A 25,402-nucleotide genomic window follows, 5' to 3' on the forward strand; every position below is an offset into this window, starting at 1 on the left:
GTTGGGTCCGAAATATAGTTCCCTTTCAGTCGGTCACATTCGACGTACGTCAGAACTGAACCGACGAATAGGATTTGACTTTAGAGACCAATCCTACTTCGAGTGTTTAAAAACCGGCCAATGAAATTTGGCATGCAATCTCCGCATTCCACGCTCTGCCCCGCAGCGCGGGTATAAAACAGGAAGTGGAATGGTAGATCACCTCTTTCTACTTCGAAGCCAAACAGTTGTTTGGTGTTTCTACGAAGAGTGTTTGACTACGAGTCTACAAAGAGATAGAGAACTGCCAGTAAGGGTGATACAGCGCATCAGTGAGAGACCGATTAAAAGTGAAACTAAAAGAGCTTTTTGGTTCGGTGGGCGGTTTCCCATTCAAACAAAGAGCTGTTGGTTCGCTGGGCGTTTGTACATACACACACACACTGAGAGCTCACACAGGATTGCACCATTGCAATGTGTGGAGCAGCGGTCATCTCCCTGAGTGCTTCAGCACACTAAAACCGGGAACACTTCCCATAACACCTGATGCCATCGTTACATCATAAAAAGAGTGGCATCTACGCTAATGTTAGTCTCTCTGTTTATCCCGAGGTTTATCCCGGATCTGGGCCCTGTCCGGATCGGATGGTGGACCTGCCTGGACATGACCAGCTCATCCTGGAGTGTCTGCTGAGCCGTGTCAATTGGTGTCTCCTCTGAATTTGCCTCACTGGCACGACATGATCAAAACCCGTCTTTGGTGCAATAATTCCGATCTTTCATGTATTCATACTCTTGTGTAATCGACGCCCCATCCCATAATTTATTTCCAAATAATCTGTCTCTTCCGTGATACCCTGAAATTTTGAATATTCCAATCTAATATGATTTCTGACCTGTAAGGTTGCCAGAATAATAATCCTACACGGTGTGTTAATAGGCCAGAGGAGAACTGGCACCCCGACTGAGTCTGGTTTCTCCCAAGGTTTATATTTCTCCATCACGCCCTGATGGAGTTTTGGTTCCTTGCCACTGTCGCCTTTGGCTTGGCTTGCTCAGTTGGGGACACTAAAAATATGATTAAACTTATTCAACTTATTATACAAATAAAATGTATGAATTAGTTCTTATTTAATTCTATAAACTATAATACTGATCTGCCAACATTGTTGCTATATGATAAATTAAAATAAGCTGATAACATCACTGTTTTCTCCAGTACGACTGTACAGCCAAATCTAATTTTGTCGCAATATTATCCTGTTTGACACTGTGAAGCTGCTTTGACACAATCGTGATTGTAAAAGCGCTATATAAATAAAGTTGATTGATTGATAAAAGAGCAGTTTCCATTCACAAAAGAGCAGCACGGTTTGACCCTGCGTCTTTTTCAAGATGTCATTCAAACCGTGTGTTTCTGGGTGCGGTCGATTTCTGTCTCCGCTTGACGGGCATGTTCGTTGTCTCACGTGTTTGGGCGCTCAGCACGCTGAGGCTGCGTTTGTGGATGAGTCATGTTCCTATTGCGGGAATATGACCATCGCAGTGCTACGGTCCAGACTCCAGTACCTCAGAAGAGGTGGAGCACCATCGCCCATCCCCCGATCTAGCGGTCCTCCAGCTGCGAAGCAGAGGGCAGCTACTTTGGCTGATGACCTTGGTAGGGACCTGAGGGTGACGGTCAGGGCAAACCCGACAGGTCAGACGGCTCCTCTGGCATCTCCCCCCTCCACTGCGCCAGTGGAGCTTCCGGTAGGGCGCGCTGACCTCCCGCGCGGAGTGCCAGTCGTCACTTTCGGGGCTCCGGCGGGTGATGAGATGTCGGTCGCTGCATCGGGGGACGAGCTAATGGGCTCAAAGGATGAAGATTCGGCTGCGTTGCACCCTTCCGGTGTGACAGCGTTGCCCGAGTCCGACCCGGAGCTTACGGCTATGCTTGCCTGGGAAGCCGCAAGTGTCGGGCTTGAGTGGAACCCTCCACCACGTCCCGAACCTTCGCGGTTTGATAATTGGTTTCTTGGGACGGCCCGCGCTGGTTCTCAGCGCCCCGCCCTGGTTCCATTCTTCCCAGAAGTGCATCAGGAGCTCATGAAGTCGTGGGTGGCCCCTTACAGCGCTCGCCTGCGATCGACTGACTCCTCCGTCCTCACTACCCTCGATGGTGGTGCGGCTAAGGGCTGCGAGGGGATCCCTCCAGTCGAGCGGTCGGTTGCGATGCACCTGTGTCCTAAGACCGCTGCGGACTGGAGGCACGCCCCACGCAACCCGTCCGGCTTGACGGGCAAGGCTTACACAGCCTGTGGGGAAGCCGCATCAGCTTTGCATGCCATGGCGCTCCTGCAGTTCCACCAGGCCAAAGCGCTCATGGAACTGCACGAGGGTAGTTCTGACCAGGGTGTTATGCAGGAACTGCGTGCGGCAACAGACCTCGCCCTACTAGCGACGAAAGTCACTGCACACTCCCTGGGTCAGGTGATGTCCACTCTCGTGGTCCAGGAATGCCACCTGTGGCTGAACCTGACAGACATGAGTGACTCGGACAAGGTTTGCATTTTGAACGCCCCTGTCTGTCAGGCCGGCCTCTTCGGCGACGCCATCGAGGACTTTGCCCAGCAGTTCTCGGTGGCCAAGAAGCAGACGGAGGCCATAAAGAACATCCTGCCCCGGCAGCCCGTTGCTGCCTCCACCCAGCCGCCAGGGGCAGCCCCCCAGTCTGCTCGTCGCCGAGGGCGTCCCCCGGCGTCCGCCTCTGCCTCCGCCCCTGCCAAGCCCAAGCAGCAGCCTCCACCCGCGAAGCAGTCAACACTCAGTCAACACCCCGGGCCGCCCCCGGGCCTCCTGAGTCGCGGCTGAGTGCTCCACCTCCCTGCTTTTGGGCAGTGGACAGCAGAGTGGGCTTCGAGGATGCCTCCGGGCCTTCTCACCCATGCTCTGTCCAAACCTGGAGTGTTCGGGCAACACTTCGGGCCGCCTCCGGGCCTCCTGAGTCGGGCCAGAGCACTCCGCTTCGCTGCCCCACCCCGGGCACGTCTGTGGGGCCGTTGGTCCCGCTTGCACGGTCTCTGGGGGCCTGGCTAGGTCTCCCTAGGCCGTCTCGCTGGCTCATCCATACAATCAGACTCGGCTACGTGATTCAGTTCGCGCGCCGGCCGCCCAAGTACAAGGGTATCCTCTTCACCTCCATGCGAAGCAGCGATGCTCATGTATTGAGGTCAGAGATCGAGGTCCTACTGGCGAAGGACACGATCAAGCCGGTTCCTCCAGCCAATATGAAGACGGGGTTCTACAGCCCTAACTTCATTGTGCCCAAGAAAGGGGGCGGGTTTCGACCGAACCTGGACCTGCGTGTCCTGAACCGGGCCCTGCACAAACTCCCGTTCAGGATGCTAACGCAGAAACGCATTTTCGAATGTATCCTTCCCCAGGATTGGTTTGCAGCGATCGACCTGAAGGACGCGTACTTCCATGTGTCTATTCTCCCTCGACACAGACCGTTCCTACGCTTTGCGTTCGAGGGGAAAGCATATCAGTACAAGGTCCTGCCCTTCGGGCTGTCCCTGTCGTCCCGCGTCTTTACGAAGGTCGCGGAGGCAGCCATTGTTCCGCTCAGAGAACACAGCGTTCAATATCCTCAACTACCTCGACGATTGGCTGATTCTAGCCCAGTCGAAGGACCAGTTGTGCGAACACAGGGACCTGGTGCTCAGTCACCTCAGCCGGTTGGGCCTTCGGGTCAACCGAGAGAAGAGCAAACTCTGTCCTACACAGAGGATTTCTTATCTGAGTATGGAGTTGGACTCAGTCAACCGGACTGCGCGCCTCACCGAGGAGCGAGTCCAGTCGGTGTTGAACTGCTTGAATATTTTAAAGGGCAGGACAGCGGTCCCACTGAATTTCTTTCAGAGGCCCCTGGGGCATATGGCATCTGCAGCCGCGGTAATGGCGCTCGGATTGCTTCATAGGAGACTGCTTCAACGCTGGCTCAATGGCCGAGTCCCGAGGTGGGCGTGGCAGAGCGGTCAGTACTGGGTCCCAGTGACTCCTTACTGCCGCCAAACCTTCAGCCCGTGGTCCAGCACTTCGTTTCTCCGGGCCGGGGTGCCCCTAGAACAATTGTCCAGGCATGCTGTGCTGTTCACGGATGCCTCGGCCACCCGCTGGGGGGCCACGTACAATGGGCATGCAGTTGCAAGTCAGTGGACGGGGCCGCAATTGCATTGGCATCAATTACCTCGAGTTACTGGCAGTAGACTTGGCACTCCGCCGCCTCAAGGGGCTGCTGCGTGGCAAGCATGTACTGGTCCGTACGGACAGCACCACAGCCGTTGCGTACATCAACCGCCAGGGTGGTCTACGCTCCCGTCGTCTGCTCCAACTCGCCCGCCACCTCGTCCTGTGGAGTCAGAAGCAGCTGAGGTCGCTTCGGGCCATTCATGTCCCTGGTGCGCTGAACCAGACAGCTGACGAGCTCTCTTGTCAGCCGACACCTCCGGGTGAGTGGCGACTCCACCCCCAGGCAGTCCAGCTGATTTGGGACCAGTTTGGAGCCGCACAGGTAGATCCGTTTGCCTCTCCGGACTCGACCCATTGCCAGTATTCCCTGACCGGGGGTACCCTCGGCACAGATGCACTGGCACACAGCTAGCCCCGGGACCTACGCAAATATGCGTTTCCCCCAGTGAGCCTGCTTGCACAGACTCTGTGCAAGGTCAGGGAGGACGAGGAGCAGGTCTTGTTGGTTGCGCCCTATTGGCCCAACCGCACCTGGTTCCCAGAACTAACTCTCCTCGCGACAGCCCCTCCTTGGCCCATTCCCCTGAGGAAGGACCTTCTTTCTCAGGGATGGGGCACTCTATGGCACCCGCGTCCAGACCTCTGGAATCTTCATGACTGGTCCCTGGACGGGACACGGAGGTTCTAGATGGACTACCACAAGCAGTTGTAGATACCATCGCTTCGGCTAGAGCCCCCTCTACGAGGCGCCTCTATGCTCTGAAGTGGAACCTGTTCGTTGAGTGGTGCGCTTCCCGCCGGGAAGACCCCCGAAGGTGTTCGATTAGTGTCGTGCTTTCCTTCATGCAAGATGGGTTGGCGCGAAGGCTGTCTCCCTCCACCCTCAAAGTATGTCGCCGCAATAGCAGCATACCACGATGCAGTAGAAGGTAAGTTCGTGGGAAAGCACGACCTAATCATCAGGTTCCTTAGAGGTGTGAGGAGATTAAATCCTCCCTCGATACCCTCTTGGGATTTAGCTCTAGTGCTGAGAGCACTTCAGAGCCCTCCCTTCGAGCCTTTGGTGTCTGTTTGGTGAGCTTAAGATATTGTCAATGAAGACAGTGCTCCTGACCGCATTGGCCTCTATCAAGAGGGTAGGGGACCTGCATGCACTTTTGGTCAATGAATTGTGCCTAGAGTTTGGGCCCGGTAACTCTCATGTTGTCCTGAGGCCCACATATGTGCCCAAGGTTCCTACCACTCGTTTTCGAGATCAGGTAGTGAACCTGCAAGTGCTGCCTTCGGAGGAGGCAGACCCAGCCCTAGCTTTGCTGTGTCCGGTCCGAGCTCTTCGCGCTTACATCGACCGGACCCAAAGCTTTCGGACCTCAGAGCAACTCTTCGTCTGTTACGGAGGCCAGCAGAAGGGAAAGGCTGTCTCCAAGCAGAGGTTAGCCCACTGGATAGTGGATGCTATAGTCTTGGCTTACCAGTCCCAAGACGTGCCTTGCCCGTTCGGTGTAAGAGCACACTCCACTAGGAGTGTTGCCTCTTCTTGGGCGCTGGCTCAAGGCGCCTCGCTGACAGACATATGTAGAGCTGCGGGGTGGGCGACACCTAACATGTTCGCTAGATTCTATAGCCTCCATGTATAGTCGGTATCTTCCCGCGTCCTCACCCCCAGTGGCCAGGAGCGTTAAGTGTCCGTTCTAAGTGTCGGCTTGCAAACGCCACTCCCGCCCTCTGGGCCGGATATGTGCGTCTATTGTCTCAAGTTGTGTTCCCCGGGAAACCGGCTAACCCTGTCGAGCTCCTCCGTCACCCCATCGGTGTCAGACATTGCGGACCGTCTGACGCCAGGCTTGCACCCCTATGCTTGTGAAACTTGGTTGTAGGCTGGGTTCCATATGTAGCGGTTCCCTCACGGCAACCCCATATGTGTATTCCTCCACGGTACCAGCTACCCTTCGGGCTAGCCCCGTGTCTTTCCCTGGACCGAGCCCGCTCTGTCATCTCTGGGCGTGTTCTTTCCCCCCTACAATTAGGTTGGAACCACCCCAGAGACTGCCATATGTTGCACTACCCAGTAGGCTAGTCCTTATGTGTACTCTACCACCATGCCCTCAGGGGGCCGTGGTCCGCCTACGTCTCATTTACGTATGTAACCCTGGTTCGCTGAAGGAGGGAACGGAGTACGAAAAGTAAATTACTGAAAAGGTACTTTTTTTTCTAATTACAAGTTGTGATTCTTGTGTCATGTGTCACAGTAGAGTAGATCACTCTACAGATTATTTATTGCTGTTACACATCCTGCATGTTTGTCTTTTCAGAGTTTTTCAGTATGAAAGTAAATCGTGTTTAAATGTCAGGACTTCCTGTCGGGACGAAAGTAACACTTGTTACTTTTGTCACACTCCTCCAAAAGTAACACTTGTTACTTTTGTCACACTTTATATATATATATATATATATATATATATATATATGTGTGTGTGTGTGAGAGCGCCTCCTCATATTTAGATATGAATAAAATGACAGGTCATGCATAATTGTTTTTTGTCTCTGAATTTAAATCTTGATGTATTCACATTGGTTTCTATGTATAAATACACTTGCCCGTGACCTCAAGAAGTGCGCAATCAACCGAGGTAGAGAAAGCTGTCTTTAGCATCCCTGTCAAGTTGCCCGCCCTCGCGCAGGTAACGCCGGTTGGAATCCCGCTGGGAGTGAGTCGACTAGGATCGGGAGACCCAGTAAACATGTGGGGGATGTCAGTAGGCTAGTCCTTATGTGTACTCTACCACCATGCCCTCAGGGGGCCGTGGTCCGCCTACGTCTCGTTTACGTATGTAACCCTCGTTCGCTGAAGGAGGGAACGGAGTACGAAAAGTAAATTACTGAAAAGGTACTTTTTTTTCTAATTACAAGTTGTGATTCTTGCGTCATGTGTCACAGTAGAGTAGATCACTCTACAGATTATTTATTGCTGTTACACATCCTGCATGTTTGTCTTTTCAGAGTTTCAGAGCTTTTGAGTTTTTCAGTATGAAAGTAAATCGTGTTTAAATGTCAGGACTTCCTGTCGGGACGAAAGTAACACTTGTTACTTTTGTCACACTCCTCCAAAAGTAACACTTGTTACTTTTGTCACACTTTTATATATATATATATATATATATATATATATATATATATATATATATATATATATATATATATATATGTTATATATATATGTTATATATATGTTTTATATATATATGTTTTATATATATATATATATATATATATATATATATATATATATATATATATATATATATATATATATATATATATATATATGTGTGTGTGTGTGTGTGTGTGAGAGCGCCTCCTCATATTTAGATATGAATAAAATGACAGGTCATGCATAATTGTTTTTTGTCTCTGAATTTAAATCTTGATGTATTCACATTGGTTTCTATGTATAAATACACTTGCCCGTGACCTCAAGAAGCGCGCAATCAACCGAGGTAGAGAAAGCTGTCTTTAGCATCCCTGTTAAGTTGCCCGCCCTCGCGCAGGTAACGCCGGTTGGAATCCCGCTGGGAGTGAGTCGACTAGGATCGGGAGACCCAGTAAACATGCGGGAGATGAAAATACACTTTATTAAAGGTGCGGGGGACACGTCCCCCCCCCCGTAATCTACGCCCATGCTTGAATTGAACACTAAGCTTGCTTCCTTCCATCCGTCAGACTCGCGTGGTAGCCAGGCGTCCCATTCAATGGCGAGCTCAGTTGACGCTGTCTGTGTGCTTCAAGATTCTGACACATGTGAGCTAAGATTCCAATTGGCCCAGAGAAATGTCAGTTATAAGAATTATCCAATAATGTTTTGCATGTCTAGTCTACAGAACTGTTGAGATCCCCCCCCCCCCCCCCCGGCCAAAAAAAAACCTCTTCGGTTTTACGCGATTCACGTAAATGACCCAATTGACCAAGAAAACGGTGATTGTCGCCGCAAAGCGACAAGTTTGCAGGTCTGGAGTTATTGACCAGAGCATATATATATCTGTGGCAAGGGGGGCGTGGTTCAGCGAGGTCTGCAGCGGGAGAGAGAGCCTCGGGACGAGCGGTAAGTGAGTGGGTTGGACGCAGATTGATAACACCTGTATCTTGTTTCAGTAATGGGCGTGGAGAGAGAATAAAACGCCTGGAGAAACGGAAGCAGGATAGAGAGAGACGGACTGCTGACGCTCCACACCCTGAGACACTGAGAAACCGGAAGCCGGAAGTGCAGCGAACCCGAAAGTGAACTGAGATAGAGACTGAGAGAGACACACGCTGAAGTGTGCACATTGTTTTGAGTTATTTACCTAATAAAAGCGTCAGCAGTCACGCCGACCCCCTTGTCCTCTTCCTTCCATCCACGAACATTGTTACACTGGTGCCGAAACCCTGGAAGGAAGCAGGACAGCGCCGCCGCCATGCAGACTTCGTCCTCCACCCCACTTGCGGACATCATCTCATCCCTCGCTGGAGCTTCCGGAGCTGGCTCGACCGGGAGGCTTGCGGCGAGGCCGCCGGGCAGACCAGTGCACCGGTCCACATGCCGATGCACAAGATGGGGCCACAGGACGATCCCGAGGCCTTCCTCGAATTATTCCAGAAGTCAGCGGAGGCCTGCGGGTGGCCCCGTGCGCAGTGGCCGGTGCGCTTGATACCACTTCTGTCCGGGGAAGCCCAGGCGGCTGCCCAACAACTTCCGGTGGCGAACCTCCTGGTTTATAATGACCTCAAGAGGGCCATCATCCAGTGGGTCGGCCGGTCGCCAGAGCAGCACCGCCAGTGCTTCCGCTCCCTGGACTGGGGTGAGGCCGGCCGGCCCTTCGCGATGGCCCAGCAGCTCCGGGACTCCTGCCGCAAGTGGCTAATGGCCGGCGGAAGAGGCGTGGACCATGTTGTCGATCTCGTGGTACTGGAGCAATTCATCACTCGGCTTCCCAAGAAAACGGCCGAGTGGGTTCAGTGCCACCGGCCCACGTCGCTGGAGACGGCCATCAATCTGGCGGAGGACCACATGGTGGCGTGCCCGGGGGTCGGCGACCCCATACTAACCTCTTCCTCTCTCTCTCCCCCCTCTGTCTCTCTCTCTCGCCCTGTTCCTCTCCCTAGGTCCCGCCCACCGGGCCCTCCTCGCATTCCCCCCAGAGGCAGTTCGGGAATTTGGGGGCGGGGGGGATAATGCTTCCAGGTCTCTACTCTCTCCACGTCCATTCTCCAACCCACTCCCCGCCACTGGAGCGGCGGTTGAGCCTGGGCTGGCCTGGAGGCGTTTTATTCTCTCCCCACGCCCATTACTGAAACAAGATACAGGTGTTATCAATCTGCGTCCAACCCACTCACTTACCACTCGTCCCGAGGCTCTCTCTCCCGCTGCAGACCTCACTGAACCAGGCCCCCCTTGCCACAATATCTCTGTCTAAAAAAAATCTTTAAAAAATAAGTTTTTCTGAAAAATGGTACTTTCGCCCCTGCTCTCCCCTAACAATTAAGATTAACCCCTTAGCCCACACCCCCATTTTGGTAAATGGGGCATAAAAGACATACCCAAAATAATAAGGTAGCTGCTCATAAGTCATTCTGAATAGATCATTCTGAATATATATCAACATATATTTAGAAAGCAAACACTTGCGAGTATATAGTTCAAGACTCAGAATTATTAAGACTGTAATTAATATATAAGGGATAATGTACATCCAGCCAGTTGTTATCGCAGAATAAACCCAGGCAGAGTTATCAAGACCAGGTCTTACAATATCGATAACAACCGGCTGGGTGTACATTATCCCGCTTATTACACGGCTACTTGTGTCAAGTTAATTAGACATGAAATATTGTCTTGAGTTTAAATATTTTATTAGCTCTTCCACAAATAAAACAAATCCAAACTGCTTAAAGCCTTTATATATTGCTGAAAAGATTTGTTTTTATCATATATACTGAAATTAATGCTGAAAGGTTCACCCAAAAGTGTAATTTAGCCCATGATTTACTCACCCTCAAGTCATCCTAGGTGTAGATGACATTATTCTTTTAGACAATTTTTTTTTAAGTTATGTTAAAACAGTTCTGGCTAATCCAAGCTATAATAGCTATAAGCTAAAAATAGAAGCAGTTGTAGCTGTTTTTGAAGTCCATGCAGCTATCTTTCAAATAACGTGCTCCACAGAGCACGTTATTGGGGGTTATAAAGGCCTTCTGAAGGAAATCGATGCATTTGTGTAAGAAAAATATCCATATATAAAACATCATAAAGTAAAGTTCCGGCCGACAGTCTTCCGTGGAAAAAGCGTTGAGAGTTTTTGAAAACATAAAAAGAATATTCTTGGGACCCTACGTGAATTATTTAAACATATCCGTTTATGGAACAGAACAGCTCCTGGTACATTAGAGCTAGAATTAGCATTAAGCTACATAACACAGTTTAAACGATTAAATTAATATTACACTTTTACTCAAAACCCACGTTAAATCTGCAGTAGGGAGTTTTTAGAAAACTGACTTAGCCTGAAAATTTGAACGAGCACAACTCACAGGTCACTCCCCTTTGCTCTCTGCTGCGCTACAGCCCTCCCTCCACAGCTCCTCCCCTATCACAACGGAGCCTGCTGTGAACACACAGGCTAGTAAGAAAACAGGGCCATCAATAATGGCAGATAAACAGTTATGGCAGATTCACTGTTACGGACGAAACATCAACCATATGATTTCCATTGACTATGGCCTGCCTTGGACTACAAACTTGGTCCTCAAAACATGTAATGTAACTAAATGATGTTGCACTATTTCTGTAAAGTAATAAATAGCCAGAGCCGGCCCAGCCACTAAGCGACCCTTGCAATTGCAAAGGGCCCCGTGGCCTGCAGAGGGCCCCCTAGAGAGCGCACGCACCTCGCCTCATCTGTTTGGGGAGGTGTTTATTATACTCGAAGCGCAGACTGGGTGCAGGCGTGATGAGACGTCATGCTCGGCCAGATTCGCCTCGAGCTTCTTCGGTTGCGGAGCCGCACGCAAAGTTACAAAATTTGACGTGCACACCGCCAAGCGAAATTGGGTCTCGCGCACTCCTCGTTGAAGCAATTTTTGCCGCGCTCGTGCGGACTCGTCAAGTATAAACAAGGCTTAAAGCTACACTGAAGTTGGCCGTTTGATAAATGCAAGTTAATTCTTCAGTTCAATCTTTGTGTCTAAAAAAGGCACATAAGTTCCTGTAGAGATAGCAATACACATTCTCCTTTTTTTTGCCAAATAAATGAAAGCATGTCATCAATGTCTTTCTCTTGCTGTATCAAAATCTCACCTAGCTTTCCTCAGAGATAGTCAAGTTCAGTTTGTGCATGATTACATGATATAACAATTGTGTTAATACTGTATCCTGAATTGTGGATAAGTAAGCTATATATCATATTATGCTGAAGTAAATTTCTGGAGTGTTAAAAAGTAAAAGCAAAAACAACAACAACAACCGTACAGAACTTAAAAACCGTGACCCTAAAGCCGTGATATGAACCGAACCGTGGCTTTTGTGAACCGTGCCACCCCTAATGTGTACCTAAAGCAGTTTTCATCAATTTTATTTATTGCTTTTGGTATTTATTCAAGTGTATTTTTTGTTAACAGACTGAGAGTCCATTGCTTTTCTTGTTTTTTGGTTGTTTTGTTAATTTATTGTGGATATTTAAAATGTTTTCCATATCAGAGTCTTTAGAGATAAAAGTTTATTGATCTTAAAAAAGGTGTACCTGCATTATTATGCCATTATCATTATTTTAGATGAAAATGGGTTTAGAACGAAAAATCTTATCATTTATCGCAATAATTTCTTGACCAATTTATTGTCCAGCAAAATTTGTTATCGTGTGCTGTTTTTGCCTTTTAAACTCTGGTGTCAATTAAAAATGTTTCTTTGATGGTTAGTGAAAATCACTTTATCAGTCTTTTTATTCAGCAAGTTCATCCGTGTGTGTTCATTGCACTGCACTGCTATTCAGCTCAGTGGTATCATAATTTTCCTGTTAGACATCAAACATGGAACTCAACTCAAGAACTCAAGGTCTTTTATTGACGTTCTGTACATGTTACCACATAAGAACGAAATACGTACTCAGGACCAGCAGCGTAAAAAAAAGATAATTATCATACAGTAGGCTACATAGAATAATTAAAACATAATTTAATAGACTACAAAATTTTAAAGTGACATAGATATATGAACAGTATAGTTATAAGGTAGTCATTGCTTTTCTTTAGGCCTTACTTAAAACGGTCAAGGGCCTCCAACCAAATTTTGCTTAGGGCCCCCAAAGGTCTAGGGCCGGCTCTGTAAATAGCAGTAAGAGAATATAACAGTATGCAAGTAATTATTATATTGATATGTAAAGCTAAATAAGGTTTGCTAGTTAACTATTTCAGCAACATGACAAGCCATCACTGTAATTTAAATAAATAATAATAATAGTCATCGATTTTCAAATATTGAACGAAATATTCTGTAGCCTATTTTGCAGTCAATACCATAGGCATACAAAACGCAACACATCGCAGCTGACAGGCAACAGAAACGCCACACTCAGTGTGTCTCTGGCCTTAGAGACTTTCAAACATCAAAATGTAATTTATTAATATGTATTCATGTCAAAATGACATACAGATCTTTTCCTATTCTATTTTGCATGGAAACGCATCAAACGCGCTTAAGTGTTGTGTGAAAAATAGGCGTTGTTTCTATTTATAGCATGCACACGTTATCGGCGCGGCTCGAGACGTGCATGTCAATGCAGTTTGCAAGCTCTAACCTGCTAACATGGGAGCCAAAATAAAAACGGACACGTCACGCAGTATGATAAGTATGAAGTACGAAGAGGTATTGTACAGCTCCCGGTATCCACATATGATTTGGTCCTCATTGTTTTCATTACTAGAGCAAGCACGCATGTACGCGCTGTGCATGAGAGGCTGATCAGTGTTGTCATCAGCGCTAAGACACTCCTCCTGGCTCTGATTGGTTGTTTCTTACCAGAAGCGGTGTATTTCAAGTGTCAATAGGACCACTGGGAGGAGCCAGAGGAGTTTGATATTTTCACAGATAATCTGTCTCATATTCTACTGTCAGGCCATAATGACAGATTTAACAAATTTACTTTAACAAAATTTACTTTAACTCAAGTTACCTACTGCAGATTTAAACCACTATCGAGTGTTTGTTTTAACTTCCGATTGCGATCTAATGTGGATTTTAGTAATTTAATGAGGTTGAAATATTTTATGTTAGCCTTTTATATGCAGCTTATTACTACATCTGCTTAGCATTTATAATGTAAACATTCATTATTGATATGAAAATACAACATATCACATGAAAATCACTCACAAACCATATATCATAATCTTGTGTTTATTAGATTCTTGTTTCATGTGTAGAATTGTTTCCTTTGGGTTTTGTTTTTCACAGAGCTCAGAACGTGGAAGTGTACAGGAAAGGCAGGACTTATAGTCATGTAAGATAATTGACAGCTCTAGGCTAAATGAACACTCTATGAGTCATAAGAAACTAATACAAACTCGGAATAGTTGAGACAGCTCACTCTGAATTCAGTGGGAAATTAACTAAAAGTATATTTTGTATAACAAAATATATTGCTAACATGTGAGAATAAATCAATAATTTTCTAAATATGCACACTTTTGGACTGTGTAAATCTGTAAATGACCATGTGTAAATCTTGAATGATCAAAATGTAATAACTTTATTAGAAACTGCAATATTACACCAAACTGTTCAAAAGCTAATCTGACTCTTGCCAATGTCAGAGATGTGAACAATATAACATGGCTACTAAAGAAATTCTGTCATGATTTGCATTGGAAATTTGGTACTAATTTTATTATTATTTAATAAGTATTGTCCCCTTAGAAACCCATGTAACACATACTTATGTGCAACATTCCTTACATTAAGCCACCAAAACAACATGTTTGCATATGTCAGCGGCATTTTAATATGATCCAATGACTCCATGGGGGTAATGGGGGCAGAAAATATATTTTTCAATAAAAATAACGCAATTTAAAAAAAAAAAATGCATGTCCAGTAATTTATCTCAGTTCACCCATTATTGGCATGTGTGACAAAAAAAATAAAATGCTGGCCCCTGCTGTTTAAAATTCTGTTTAAAATGTGCAAAGCAGTGTAAGATTGTTTGTATGCAATATGAAAATACAATGTCATGTTAGAGTTTCTTTATGTATTACCATCATCTAAACTGGAGCTGTTAGCATTTAGAGGCTGTGCTAAAACATGAGGTGAATAGCTGCAATGGGCAAGCCAAACACCACACACTTCAAGACTACTATCAGAGAGACCAATTGTTATTTCCTTGTCAAATCTGACCTTTTTTGAGGTTGTCACATGACCTGTTAAATGTGGCACATATTAGACACTGGTCTGAACCTTGTGAAGCTCCTGAACTGACTTGAATGAGTAAAACACCCTAACATGTTCATCAGCAATCAATGCCAGAGAAACCGATAAATAAAATGCAATGAGTCTAACATCTAACTGCATGTAATTTATACACGCTTAAACCTCTCTGCACTCTCAACATTTTATAGACTGCCCAGACCATCAAAAAAAAAAAAAAAAAAAAAAAGTTGCTGATTGCATTTAAATAGGCAAATGCTATGTCTATGATTGAATCATTTTTGCAGACTTTAAGTTTCTAGCATGTTATATGTTTGGCAACAATTCTTCTATTGAGTGTGTAGCTTTTTGTTTCTTAAACAACCATGTAGGAAGACACATCATGGGATATTCCAGGATGACAATGTCAAGATGTGAAAGAATAGTTGGGAGGGAGGGAGCATGAAGAATAATTTTCACACATGAACATCACCTCTGAGTCCAGACCTTAAATTCATTGAAAGTCTTTGGGATGGAGTAGACTTTACAGAGTGCTTGACTCTTGCATTCCCAATACAAGATCCTGTCCTAAAATTGATGCACCACTTAAAAGTGGCCTAGAATGGAAAACATGTTGGGTTACTCACGTAACCTATGTTCTCTGAATAGGGAACGAGTCGCTGCGTAGTGACATATGGGAAATGCCCTCAGGCATGCCGATTGTCTGAAGCCCTTAGAAAATCACGCCAATTCATTGGCTGATGGCACGATGCGCCATCAGCCAATGAATTGGCGTGATTCTATAAGGGCTTTAGACAATTGGCACGCCCGAGGGCTTTCCCCATATGCATCACTGCGCAGCGTTGAGTGAACCTATGAAAGAGAATTCTATTTACCTTGACATAGTTGAATAATAAGAGTTCTGTACATGGAACTAACATAACATGTTCATATGTAAATCTAGTGCTTGAAAAAGACCACTGAAAAAGGGAGAATTCCAACATAACACAGACTGTGACATATCATTCAGGATCATTAATATTTGCACCTCCGCAAATTTGCATAAAAACAGTCCATGTTCAAGACCAGGCAGTATTAAAGTGGACCTGCACCGAATCAACAGAAGATCTGCAGGTATTGTGAAGATTTCACAATATAGTGAAAATGGCAGATCATGGATGTACATGTTAGGTTCCAGGCTCTGCAGGGGATGTGAGCACTTTTCATACCTTACCCAGAGAACAGAACTGTCAACAGGCATGGTTAATTTTTATCTATAACAGGATACATCACCAATTGAATTTAAAGTTGTTAGTTTGCTCTGACTAGTATCAATTTCGTTAACGAAAATATGACGAAAAATGTTCATTGACAACCCTTTAAAAACGGATAATTTCAGATTGAAGGTTGAAAGTATTTTTTCCCTCATATAAGTTTGTTTAGTTTTTAGGCAAAAACCTTTATTAAAATTATGATGAGTGTCAATAAATATATTCAAAACAGAACAAAGAGAACCATTATTTTAAATGGTAATAGTATTTCAGAATATAATTTTACTGTATTTTAATTAAGGGAGCCTTTAACTTAGGGAGTTGAAATAAGAGACTTCTTTCAAATACAATTATGACGAAGGCAGCAAGGATTCATACATAATTTTCTTGTCTCTTATACTGAAATGCTATCAAACCCATATTTTTAAAAAATGAGAGTGAGAGAGAGAGAGAGAGCATGAGACAGAGAAGGAAGGACATAAACTTCAGATGAGTAAGTGGATACACATCAGGGGCCCAAATTAATTACAGCATCCCAAACGGCGAACAGAGTGAGAAACAGAAAGTGTGTGCTAAGGGTGAGAGGTTTTCAATGGGAGCCTGAGCATTTCTAGTAAACAGTATGATTTATAAAGCTATCATGTTTGTGCATGTATGACTATAAGTCACTGACAGACTCAGAGTGATCTAACACGAAACAAGCCTTTCATAAATTCTTTTTGAAGAACAATCATCACCAGTCATAAAAAAATACCAAGCGTCACCTTTTAAAAGTACTAAAGACAGACAAAATAAATAAAGCAAATGCAGTGAGCTATTGGCTGCTTTCTGTTAAAATACAATCCAGTGCATGCATCACATGTCAGACTTATTATACATTATACATCAATATTTCCATGAAATATTCGATATTGTAATGAAAATGTTGCCAATAACTACACTTATTTTTCATTTATTTATGGCCATTTTACACACATATTGCATAAAGTAAAATAGTATATCAAATAATACTGTTGGATCTATCTTTCAAAACACCACATGTTCACTGATGTCCACTACAGTGAAATGTTACAAAAAAAAAGCCCAATTTATCCCCACAAAGTATCGTATCACCAAGCTTTTTGGTGGTATTAACAATTTAAGTTATATTTTCATCTGTACTCTATCAGCTTAAAAATATTTATCAAAAGTTAAAAATTGTACTGTTGGGCTGTTACCAATAAAATAAAATAATTTACACTGCAATATTACAACTGCAAAAAATAATGTTATCAGATAAATGTTTTAAATAACGCTTAAATATGCTTTTAAATACTAAACCACAAGAAGGTGGCGGTAAGTCGCTTAATTTCGACCGGCTGGTTCGCAGTAACAAAACAAAATGCAGTGTTGCTTAGAGAACTTGAAATAGCTTACTTCTGCAGTCATTTTTGTTTGGAACTATTTTCATTGGTGAAACTAAAAAAAACAGTCAATATTTTGTCTAAAATTTAATTAACTTTACTACTTGTTTGATTAACGAAAATCAATGTAACTTGCACTTGTGAAAATACTTTACAAAATAGCTCCCTTGTAATTAGGGCTGTGTATTGCAAAGAATCTGGCGATACGATACAATACAATACGATGTATTGCGATATTGTAAGAAAGAAAATTTATTATTTTTTTTAGAAAGATTAATTTAAAAGAATAAAGAACACAACCATATGCATAAAACATGACAAGTAACGGTTTTATTTAATTAATACAGTATCATTTATATCATTTTTTTGTGCAATCTAAGTAAAGCAAAATAGTAATGTGACTGCAGGATTCTTTATGTGTACATGTTTTAAAGCTTCACAGTATAGCAGTTTTTCATTTCTAAACTATCTAGCAAAAGAAAGTGCATAGTTCATTCATTCCATGACTGAATGACAGTTTGTTTTATTTTTAATACTGTAAAGCTGTTTTCTTTAACGCAGTCTATTGTATAAGTTGCCATTTCAAGTAGGCTACTAAACTGCAGAGCTGGTGCATCCATATCCACATCGCTAAAATCAGATGCTTTCGTTCTGCTGCCACCGCTGTCAGTTTTGGAGTGTGTTTATTTTGTTACTGAGAGGAAAATGTGCTATATCCTTTTGAAACGCAACGCAGATGACGTCTGGATGTTAAGCGAGCTCTCAGATTCAATGTTTCCTGAGTACTGGATTTTAACTTGGCCTATTTTGCAAACAAAATGACTTGTCGATTTCCTTAGAGGCTTCTTTGTAGCTGAAGCCAAAATGAGTCCACACTTCAGCTCTGTTAACCGCGGGAGCGGAATAATTATATCGTCTTGTGCTAATGCTAATTCACACACACACACACACACACACACACACACACACACACACACACACACACACACACACACACACACACACACGCACACACGTGCACAGACACACAGTGTCCGAAACATGCAAAATGCTGCCTTCGGAGGACACATTTCAAGGTAAGAAGGCATCGAGGCCCGTCCGAATCTAATATTAGCTTCACTTCCTGTCTCCTGAGATTCATCTGATCGATTTTTGAAGGCAGCATACATGTATCCTTTGCTGCCTTTGATATCCCACAATCATGTGCTTTCCATTCAGTTGAGTTGGGGGAAAAAGATGGCGTCCGAAAGTTGCGTTTGAGGGTCAGTGTTTAAATATATGTTTTTTTACCAATATGTTCCACTTCTGATGTTATTTCTAGCGAGAAATTACTAATGTGGTAATTAAATATGTGTTTTGGTTCTTAACAAAGCTCTCTCTATTTTGCTGTAGACCATTAAACTGTTACACTGCCTTAGAAGTCTGTCCGTAATTAGTTTTGTGAGGTGCCGTCATGCACAAAACGCTGCCTAACAAGTCATTGTCTGATAAGGCAGCGAGGCAACGAGTCAGCTGCCTAGGTTTTCGGACGCAGCCACATTCACCTTGCGCTTCTCTGGCTCTGCGTCAGATACGTTCTGAGATAACACTGCCATCTAGTGGTTGGGTTGTATACAGTGTGTGGTTTAATTCGAACACAAGCCACAAATCTTGGATGTAAATAAATAAATATATAAATATCGATACAGTGTTTTTTAGAATCGATACAGTATCGGCAAACAAAATATTGCGATACTCACGTGTATCAATATTTTCTTACACCCCTACTTGTGATGGTATATTATTTATCTATAGGCCTATATTAGTAATAAACTAAACATGTTGAATTTACCTCAGTATGTTTCTTCTGTGAATTTCTTGACGTTTGCCACTCATTTTCTTTCTCCATGAATGTTTCTCAAAAACAGTCAAGCAGCACGAGCTTCAACAACAGCTGATACCAGAAATACACTATCAATTATCTATCGCTGAATGTAATAAAATAAGAAGAATCCTTCTTGTGATATCATGTTGCCGTTTGTGTAAACTTGCATGAACCCATTTAAACTAGTTAGGAGGCTGGTCAGCAAGCTGTACATTAGTTTGACTGGATTCTGTCACCGCACTTCTATCTAAATGAGGGGGAAAATCTGCGGTTTGTCCAATGATAACAGTCACTGTGTCTGTCAGACTGGAGAAATTTTCCTGGTAACGTGACCAAAAATATTTAAGACCCATTAAATCTGAATTTAAGACTTTTTAGGGACCCACGGCCACCCTGTGAATTGAGGCAACGTTATTGTTTTTTAGAGTTGCATAATTTGAGTTTAAGTTTGCATCATTGATTCTGAAAAGTCAGTTTTGAAACAATTTGTGTTGCGCTATATAAATTAAGATGACTTGATTGACTCACAATCTCCCAAAAACAAATAAAGCATCAGAAATATAAAGGGTTCTTCACTCACGTCATGGCCTGGTAGATGGACTCCACGCCAAAACGCATGGCAAACTCATCCACGATCTCCTGCGATATGTCGTCAAAATAAACCTTCCAGGCATCGTCGCCTTTGACTTCTGGGATCTTCACGACTCCGCTGTTCTTCACCTCCGTCAGGTAGTGAAAGAGATTCTGCATAGGAACATAAAACTCTGTCAGGGCAAAAGCTGTGCAGGGCATTCTGAGCACATGAACTGCAACAGCATTGATATGGAATGGATGTCAACAAACAGCACAGCCAACCTGGAAAGGTTAACATTTCAGGGTGCCAACCTACTGTCATCACACCAACAAAAATGCCACAACACCGTGCATTTTTGCCAGTGACACACAACACAAACATGTAACTGATAAAGCTTGCATTCATAAGATCGTTGGATTCTGAAAATAAATTCATGATGCAAGACAAATACGTGTTTTGGCAGATCAGTAACTTTTTCAAAATATTGGGTATAAATTTTATAGAAATTAACTACTGTTGTCAATGTAGCACCAAGGTATATATTTATGTAGTAAAAGATAGTAGACCAAATTATAATTAATATAATATAATATAATATAATATAATATAATATAATATAATATAATATAATATAATATAATATAATATAATATAATATAATATAATATAATAATTTATTACATTTTGTCATGTTTTACAGTAAAAAACAAAAACAAAAAACAAAAAAACAAAACAACTATTCTATTTTTAAACAATTTAAAACTAAATACTCCATTGTTTTTTTGCAGTTGTAAGCAGGAATCTACCAATATTGTGTGATTATTAAATATTTGTATATATTTTTACTGGAAAACAAGGAAAAATCTTGATGAAGAATATGATTTTTTGCAGTGTGTTTTGTAAAGTGCAGTTTACACATACCTCATGTAAACATGTGTACTGCCCATGAGGCGGAGCCACCTTCTCTTCTCCTTTCATCTCAACACTGATCTTAAGCCTGATGGCCCCCGACACCATTGACTTATCTGTTCGCTTCTCTGCAGGGAGAGACGACAAAAAGAGCAAGAAAGGTGAATTGAGCATTTGAACAGAAGATAGAAAAGGCAAGACGAAATAGAAATAAGAAAAATGAAAAATATTGAAGAGTGCTGGAGCTGCAGGATGTCCCTCCTCTCTGACCCTGTCAATAGCAAATGAGTAATGCAGCTGATCTCAGAACGGTGACCTACAGACAGACACACCAAATCTCATCAGAGCACGGCCATGTTCCTATACAAATCTGACCCCAGGTCGAACTGCATTTGAGCAGGCCAATGACGAAATGTCTTTACATTTGAGCAGGCCAATGACGAAATGTCTTTACGTTCAGCCGTAAGCACTGAAACCTAGAAACACGCTAAATTTTGAACATCAACCCAACCTAAAAGTTTAAAGGTCCCATGGCATGGGTTGTTTTATTGTTTTATAATGTTTCCTGGGGTGTACTTATATTGTTAGTATGGTTTTTACATTAAAAAATGTCATAATTTAAAAATAAAAGCCATTTTTTCTATACTGATATTAGCCCTCTGTTTGGAATGCTCTGTTTCAAGAGGCGTGTCTGTTGTGAGTCTTCAGTGAAAACACCCACTTGGTGGCTGACATCTTTGCATTTGAAATGAGATTATGTGAGGAGGGGGCTTGGTTTATTCAGGCATGAGCTGGAGCTGAGCTGCAGCGCTGCGAGTCAAGAGAGAGACAGAGAGAAACGGATCTGGGGAAAGATTACTGAGAAAGTGTTATTGTACCGAGTTTTTGAGAGTGCGAGTTTATTTTTTATTTTATTTTTATCTGAGAGCTCTGAATAAACACGATTTAACTTTGCAACGTCATTTCTCTCACAAAATGCTTTCACCACAGCTAACAACAAACACAACATTGACATGATACAGTAAGAGCTTCTGTTGAGCATAATGAGCAGCGTCATTCAAACGGGTGATTGACCAATCCGAACATTATAAAGAGTGTTCTTTGGTCGCTCTCTGTAGTTTAATCATTTAAATAACAGATTTGTTTCATGCTACAAACAGAAATGACGTGAAGTTGATGGTTTTAGTCACTGGCTTGATTCACTGATGCATCAAGACGGCCAGTGGCGGGAATGACGGTTTTAAACGATTTAGAAAAAAGTCTGTGTGAACTTGAATGATTAACTACACATCAGAACTCACTGATCCCAGATCAGGCATTAATGAACACTGTTACTCACTGTTTGTGGTGGTACTGTTGAATCTGTATGGTAAAGCCTGTGCTGCTGATGTCCACTGATAAACTGACTCCTTTCTCTACTAATTATCTGGGCGGGCAAAGCAGAGGAAGGGGTGGAAACCTTTCCTGGTATGACGTCATAACAGGAGAATTCAAGATCAGCTCATCTGAGCTCTCATTTTCTCAAAGGCAGAGAAAGACAGCCTGAACTCGTTTTAAACTGATCAACATTTCTAGCGACTTGGGGACAACATTCAGGCTAGGGGAACTCGTATTAATGTTGAAAAACCTCATAAAATAAAAATTTCATGCCATGGGACCTTTAATATAAACCATTGTAATTCTGTAATGTGAGACTTTGGGCCCACACATGCCCATCTGTTCGCCCATGAGAGTGCTGGAGTTATTTAAAGGGCGTGTTAGTAATATGCACTTATATGGGGTACACAACGCGTGTACACTTTGCTTGTTAGACACACAGGGACAAACAGCACACAAACATTTTTAAATATTAAATATAAAAGGATGCCTCTCTGGAAAATCGTGCAGTATTTCCACTCACAAATTACGCCATTTGAATAGTGAACCCGAGCTTGGTGCAAGTGCAACTGGAAATGGGAGATGGGACTCTGGTTTATTGCATGTTAAGCACAAAACACACCCATGACTCATTAAGAGACTAAGTTCAGTCCTTTCGGACCATGGGCCTGGCGCACCGACCATTTTTTCAGTCGTTAAAATAGCCAACTAGCAACTCAGAGTGTCATCTCCCATTCCCTTTAAAAGCACTTGCACCATGGCAAAATTTGCAAGTGGAAAGACTGAATGCTTCTCCAGAGCGTTTTTTTTTTTAATATATATTTTTTTTAAATGTGTGCTGCTGGGAATCCATATGTGTGTAATAAGCAGAGTTTACGGGCATTGTGCACCCATCTATAGGCCCATATTACTAACGCACACTTTAAATAACACAAAAATACTTTGCTATTGACTTTAGACCAAGTTTTTGTTGGTCGTATTCAGTTGCTTAAAAATAGCAACAATGCGCCTGAACACAGCTCATTTTCATTTTCAGAGTGAACAGATGAGTGAGAGTGTATATCCTATTTAAACAACATAGCACTGGACGTAAAAATGATAACTGTGTCGGGCTAAAACTAGCAAAAGACAATTTTCTCGCGCCTGGTGTTACATTGTGCCAAGTGTATGATAGGGCCCATTGGTCCATATTTCTTCAACAAAAATGCTGGGAGTGGCTTGTCACTTAAAAAAAAGCTGGGGCAGGGAAAGAGTTAAGAAAGTAAACAGTTCACTAATTTTACGTTGACTTCAAATCTGATATTCGGCAGCTGCTATTAAAATAATAAATGTAAAATGCCACTTTGCAGATAGAACTCCTCACATCTTTTTGTAGACGTCACTTAATTGCTCTAATTGATGTCTTGTCCGTGGCTGCAGCAGCCAGACAAACTCCCAAATGGATATTTCTCACATCTCGATGTGGACAGATGGAGAAGGACAGCACAGATATCAGCGGTTCAGTTCAGGGCGAGTCAGAGCTCTAAAAATGCATGCTTCTGCTCCAAGCCAAGAAAAACAATCCAACACATAACCCATCAACAAAAGTACAAATGATTCTCTGCTGAACAATGAGGCCATCTGCACAAGAAAAAAAAAACGAGGAAGAACTCTTCAAATTTCCTTTAAAAAATATTAAAAGGATAGTTCATCATAAGCAAAGCTATAAGTCCTGAAATAAAGCAAAGAATGAAAATGTTATGGTGCTTCTAAATCTAAGTCCATGAATAAATCTCAAATCTCGAATAAATCTCAATCTCATGTTATACTCGTGGGGGGGGGGGGGGGGGGGGGGGGGGGGGTCCACATTTCACCCAAAATTTTTTTTTTCTTTATTATACTTAAAATGTGTGTTTTTTTGGTGTGTTTTTTAAGTCTTACCTGACAACACAATTTTTGACAATTAAACATTTTATTGAGTAAAAAAAAAAAAAAATACTGATTACAAATAAATAACAATTTATTTAAATAATGGAAAACACATTTTTAATTCACGAAAACAAATGATCAATTATATATCCAGATAGATAAATTAATAAAGGATAATAATAATTTGTATTATTGTTATTACTTTTTAAGGGGTAAAATATGACCTGAAGAAAAAAGCATAATTGTATTATCTTGAAAAGAAAAAAAGACGTAAAGGTTTAGATTGAGACGTGGGTGAGTAAAATATGCATGCTCTTCTCTCTTTTTTGTTTTTTAAATTTTGATTCCTTAAAATTTGGGTGAGATTTTTGATCGATGAGGCCCATAACATACCAAGATTATACCAAACGTCCATCTCCCCGCTCAGCATCCGCACCTCGATGATAGTCTGACCCAGAAAGTCATCAGATTCCTTCTTAAAGTGCTGCTTCACTCTGGACTTTATGTCATCGTCTTCATCCCACACACGAACTTTTATACGGTCTGTGGCATTATGACATTCACTGGGAACAGAGAGAAAGTAGTGTTAGAAACATTTCTCCTACATGTCATAGGAGAAATAAAAAAAGACACCAATGAGAGTCTAGAGCTAAAAATTTGATGAGAAATGTTTGACCACGAACTAAGATCTTTCGATTGCAATAATTAGGTATCTTGGGAAATCTTAGTGTAGATTGAAACATTGTTGAGATCTCTTCGGAAACATGCTTTTTTTCAAAATTTGAACCAGGAGCCTTAAGCCTGGTACATACTCTGCAAGAACAAAGACATTTGTTTTCTTGAGGTGGCAAGAACAAGAACAAAGTATGTTCTGGCCAGGACATTCCATACTTCACGAGAAAAGCAGGTGCCGAACATTTCTCTGCATTAACCCCGCCTATTTTACATTTCTGACCAATCACACAATAGTTTTCGGACACCCACAAGTAAAAAAGTTCTGCTCAGATAATGTGTCAAGAACAAGCTGTAAGAATTCTCAAACCAGGGCTGCAAGAACAAATTAAATTATCATCATTTACCCTCAAGCCATCCTAGGTGTATATGACAATCTTCTTTCAGATGAATATAGTCTGACTTATATTAAAAAATATCCTTGCTTTTCCAAGCATTATACTGGCAGTGAATGGCAGCTCAAAATTTTTAGCTCAAAAAAGTGCATCCATCCATTATAAAAGTAGTCCACACAGGTCTGGGGGGTTAATAAAAGCCTTCTGAAGTGAAGCTTCTGGCAGATCTAGCCTCCTTCTGATCTAGCTTCGAGCAGACCATCTTTTTGTATTCAACTTCCGAAAAAAAACTTAACTGGCATAACACTATGGCGTCGGACATAGCGTAACCGTTTTGAACTGCGAGATGCATTACAATTTCTGTGAAGTTGAATATGGAAGGCGGTTT

At 42.8% G+C, this 25,402-nt stretch overlaps 1 protein-coding gene across 4 annotated transcripts in view; it reads right to left on the bottom strand.

Moving 5' to 3' along the window:
- The window catches only part of LOC137043632 (protein unc-13 homolog C), a 548,445-nt gene that overhangs the window by 419,593 nt on the left and 103,450 nt on the right, over positions 1 to 25,402 (bottom strand). For all 4 annotated transcript variants that reach the window (XR_010898550.1, XM_067419931.1, XM_067419930.1 and 1 more), the window contains exons 10-12: positions 24,341 to 24,510; positions 20,675 to 20,790; positions 19,760 to 19,923 (exon numbers count right to left, since the gene is read on the bottom strand). Coding sequence is in view for 3 of the 4 variants with exons in the window: in XM_067419931.1 (XP_067276032.1) it covers positions 19,760 to 19,923; positions 20,675 to 20,790; positions 24,341 to 24,510 (450 nt within the window). In the remaining variant the exon portion in view is untranslated. The remainder of the gene's footprint in view (positions 1 to 19,759; positions 19,924 to 20,674; positions 20,791 to 24,340; positions 24,511 to 25,402) is intronic.

Source organism: Pseudorasbora parva, chromosome 16, assembly GCF_024679245.1.
Source record: "Pseudorasbora parva isolate DD20220531a chromosome 16, ASM2467924v1, whole genome shotgun sequence".
Taxonomy (NCBI): domain Eukaryota; kingdom Metazoa; phylum Chordata; class Actinopteri; order Cypriniformes; family Gobionidae; genus Pseudorasbora; species Pseudorasbora parva.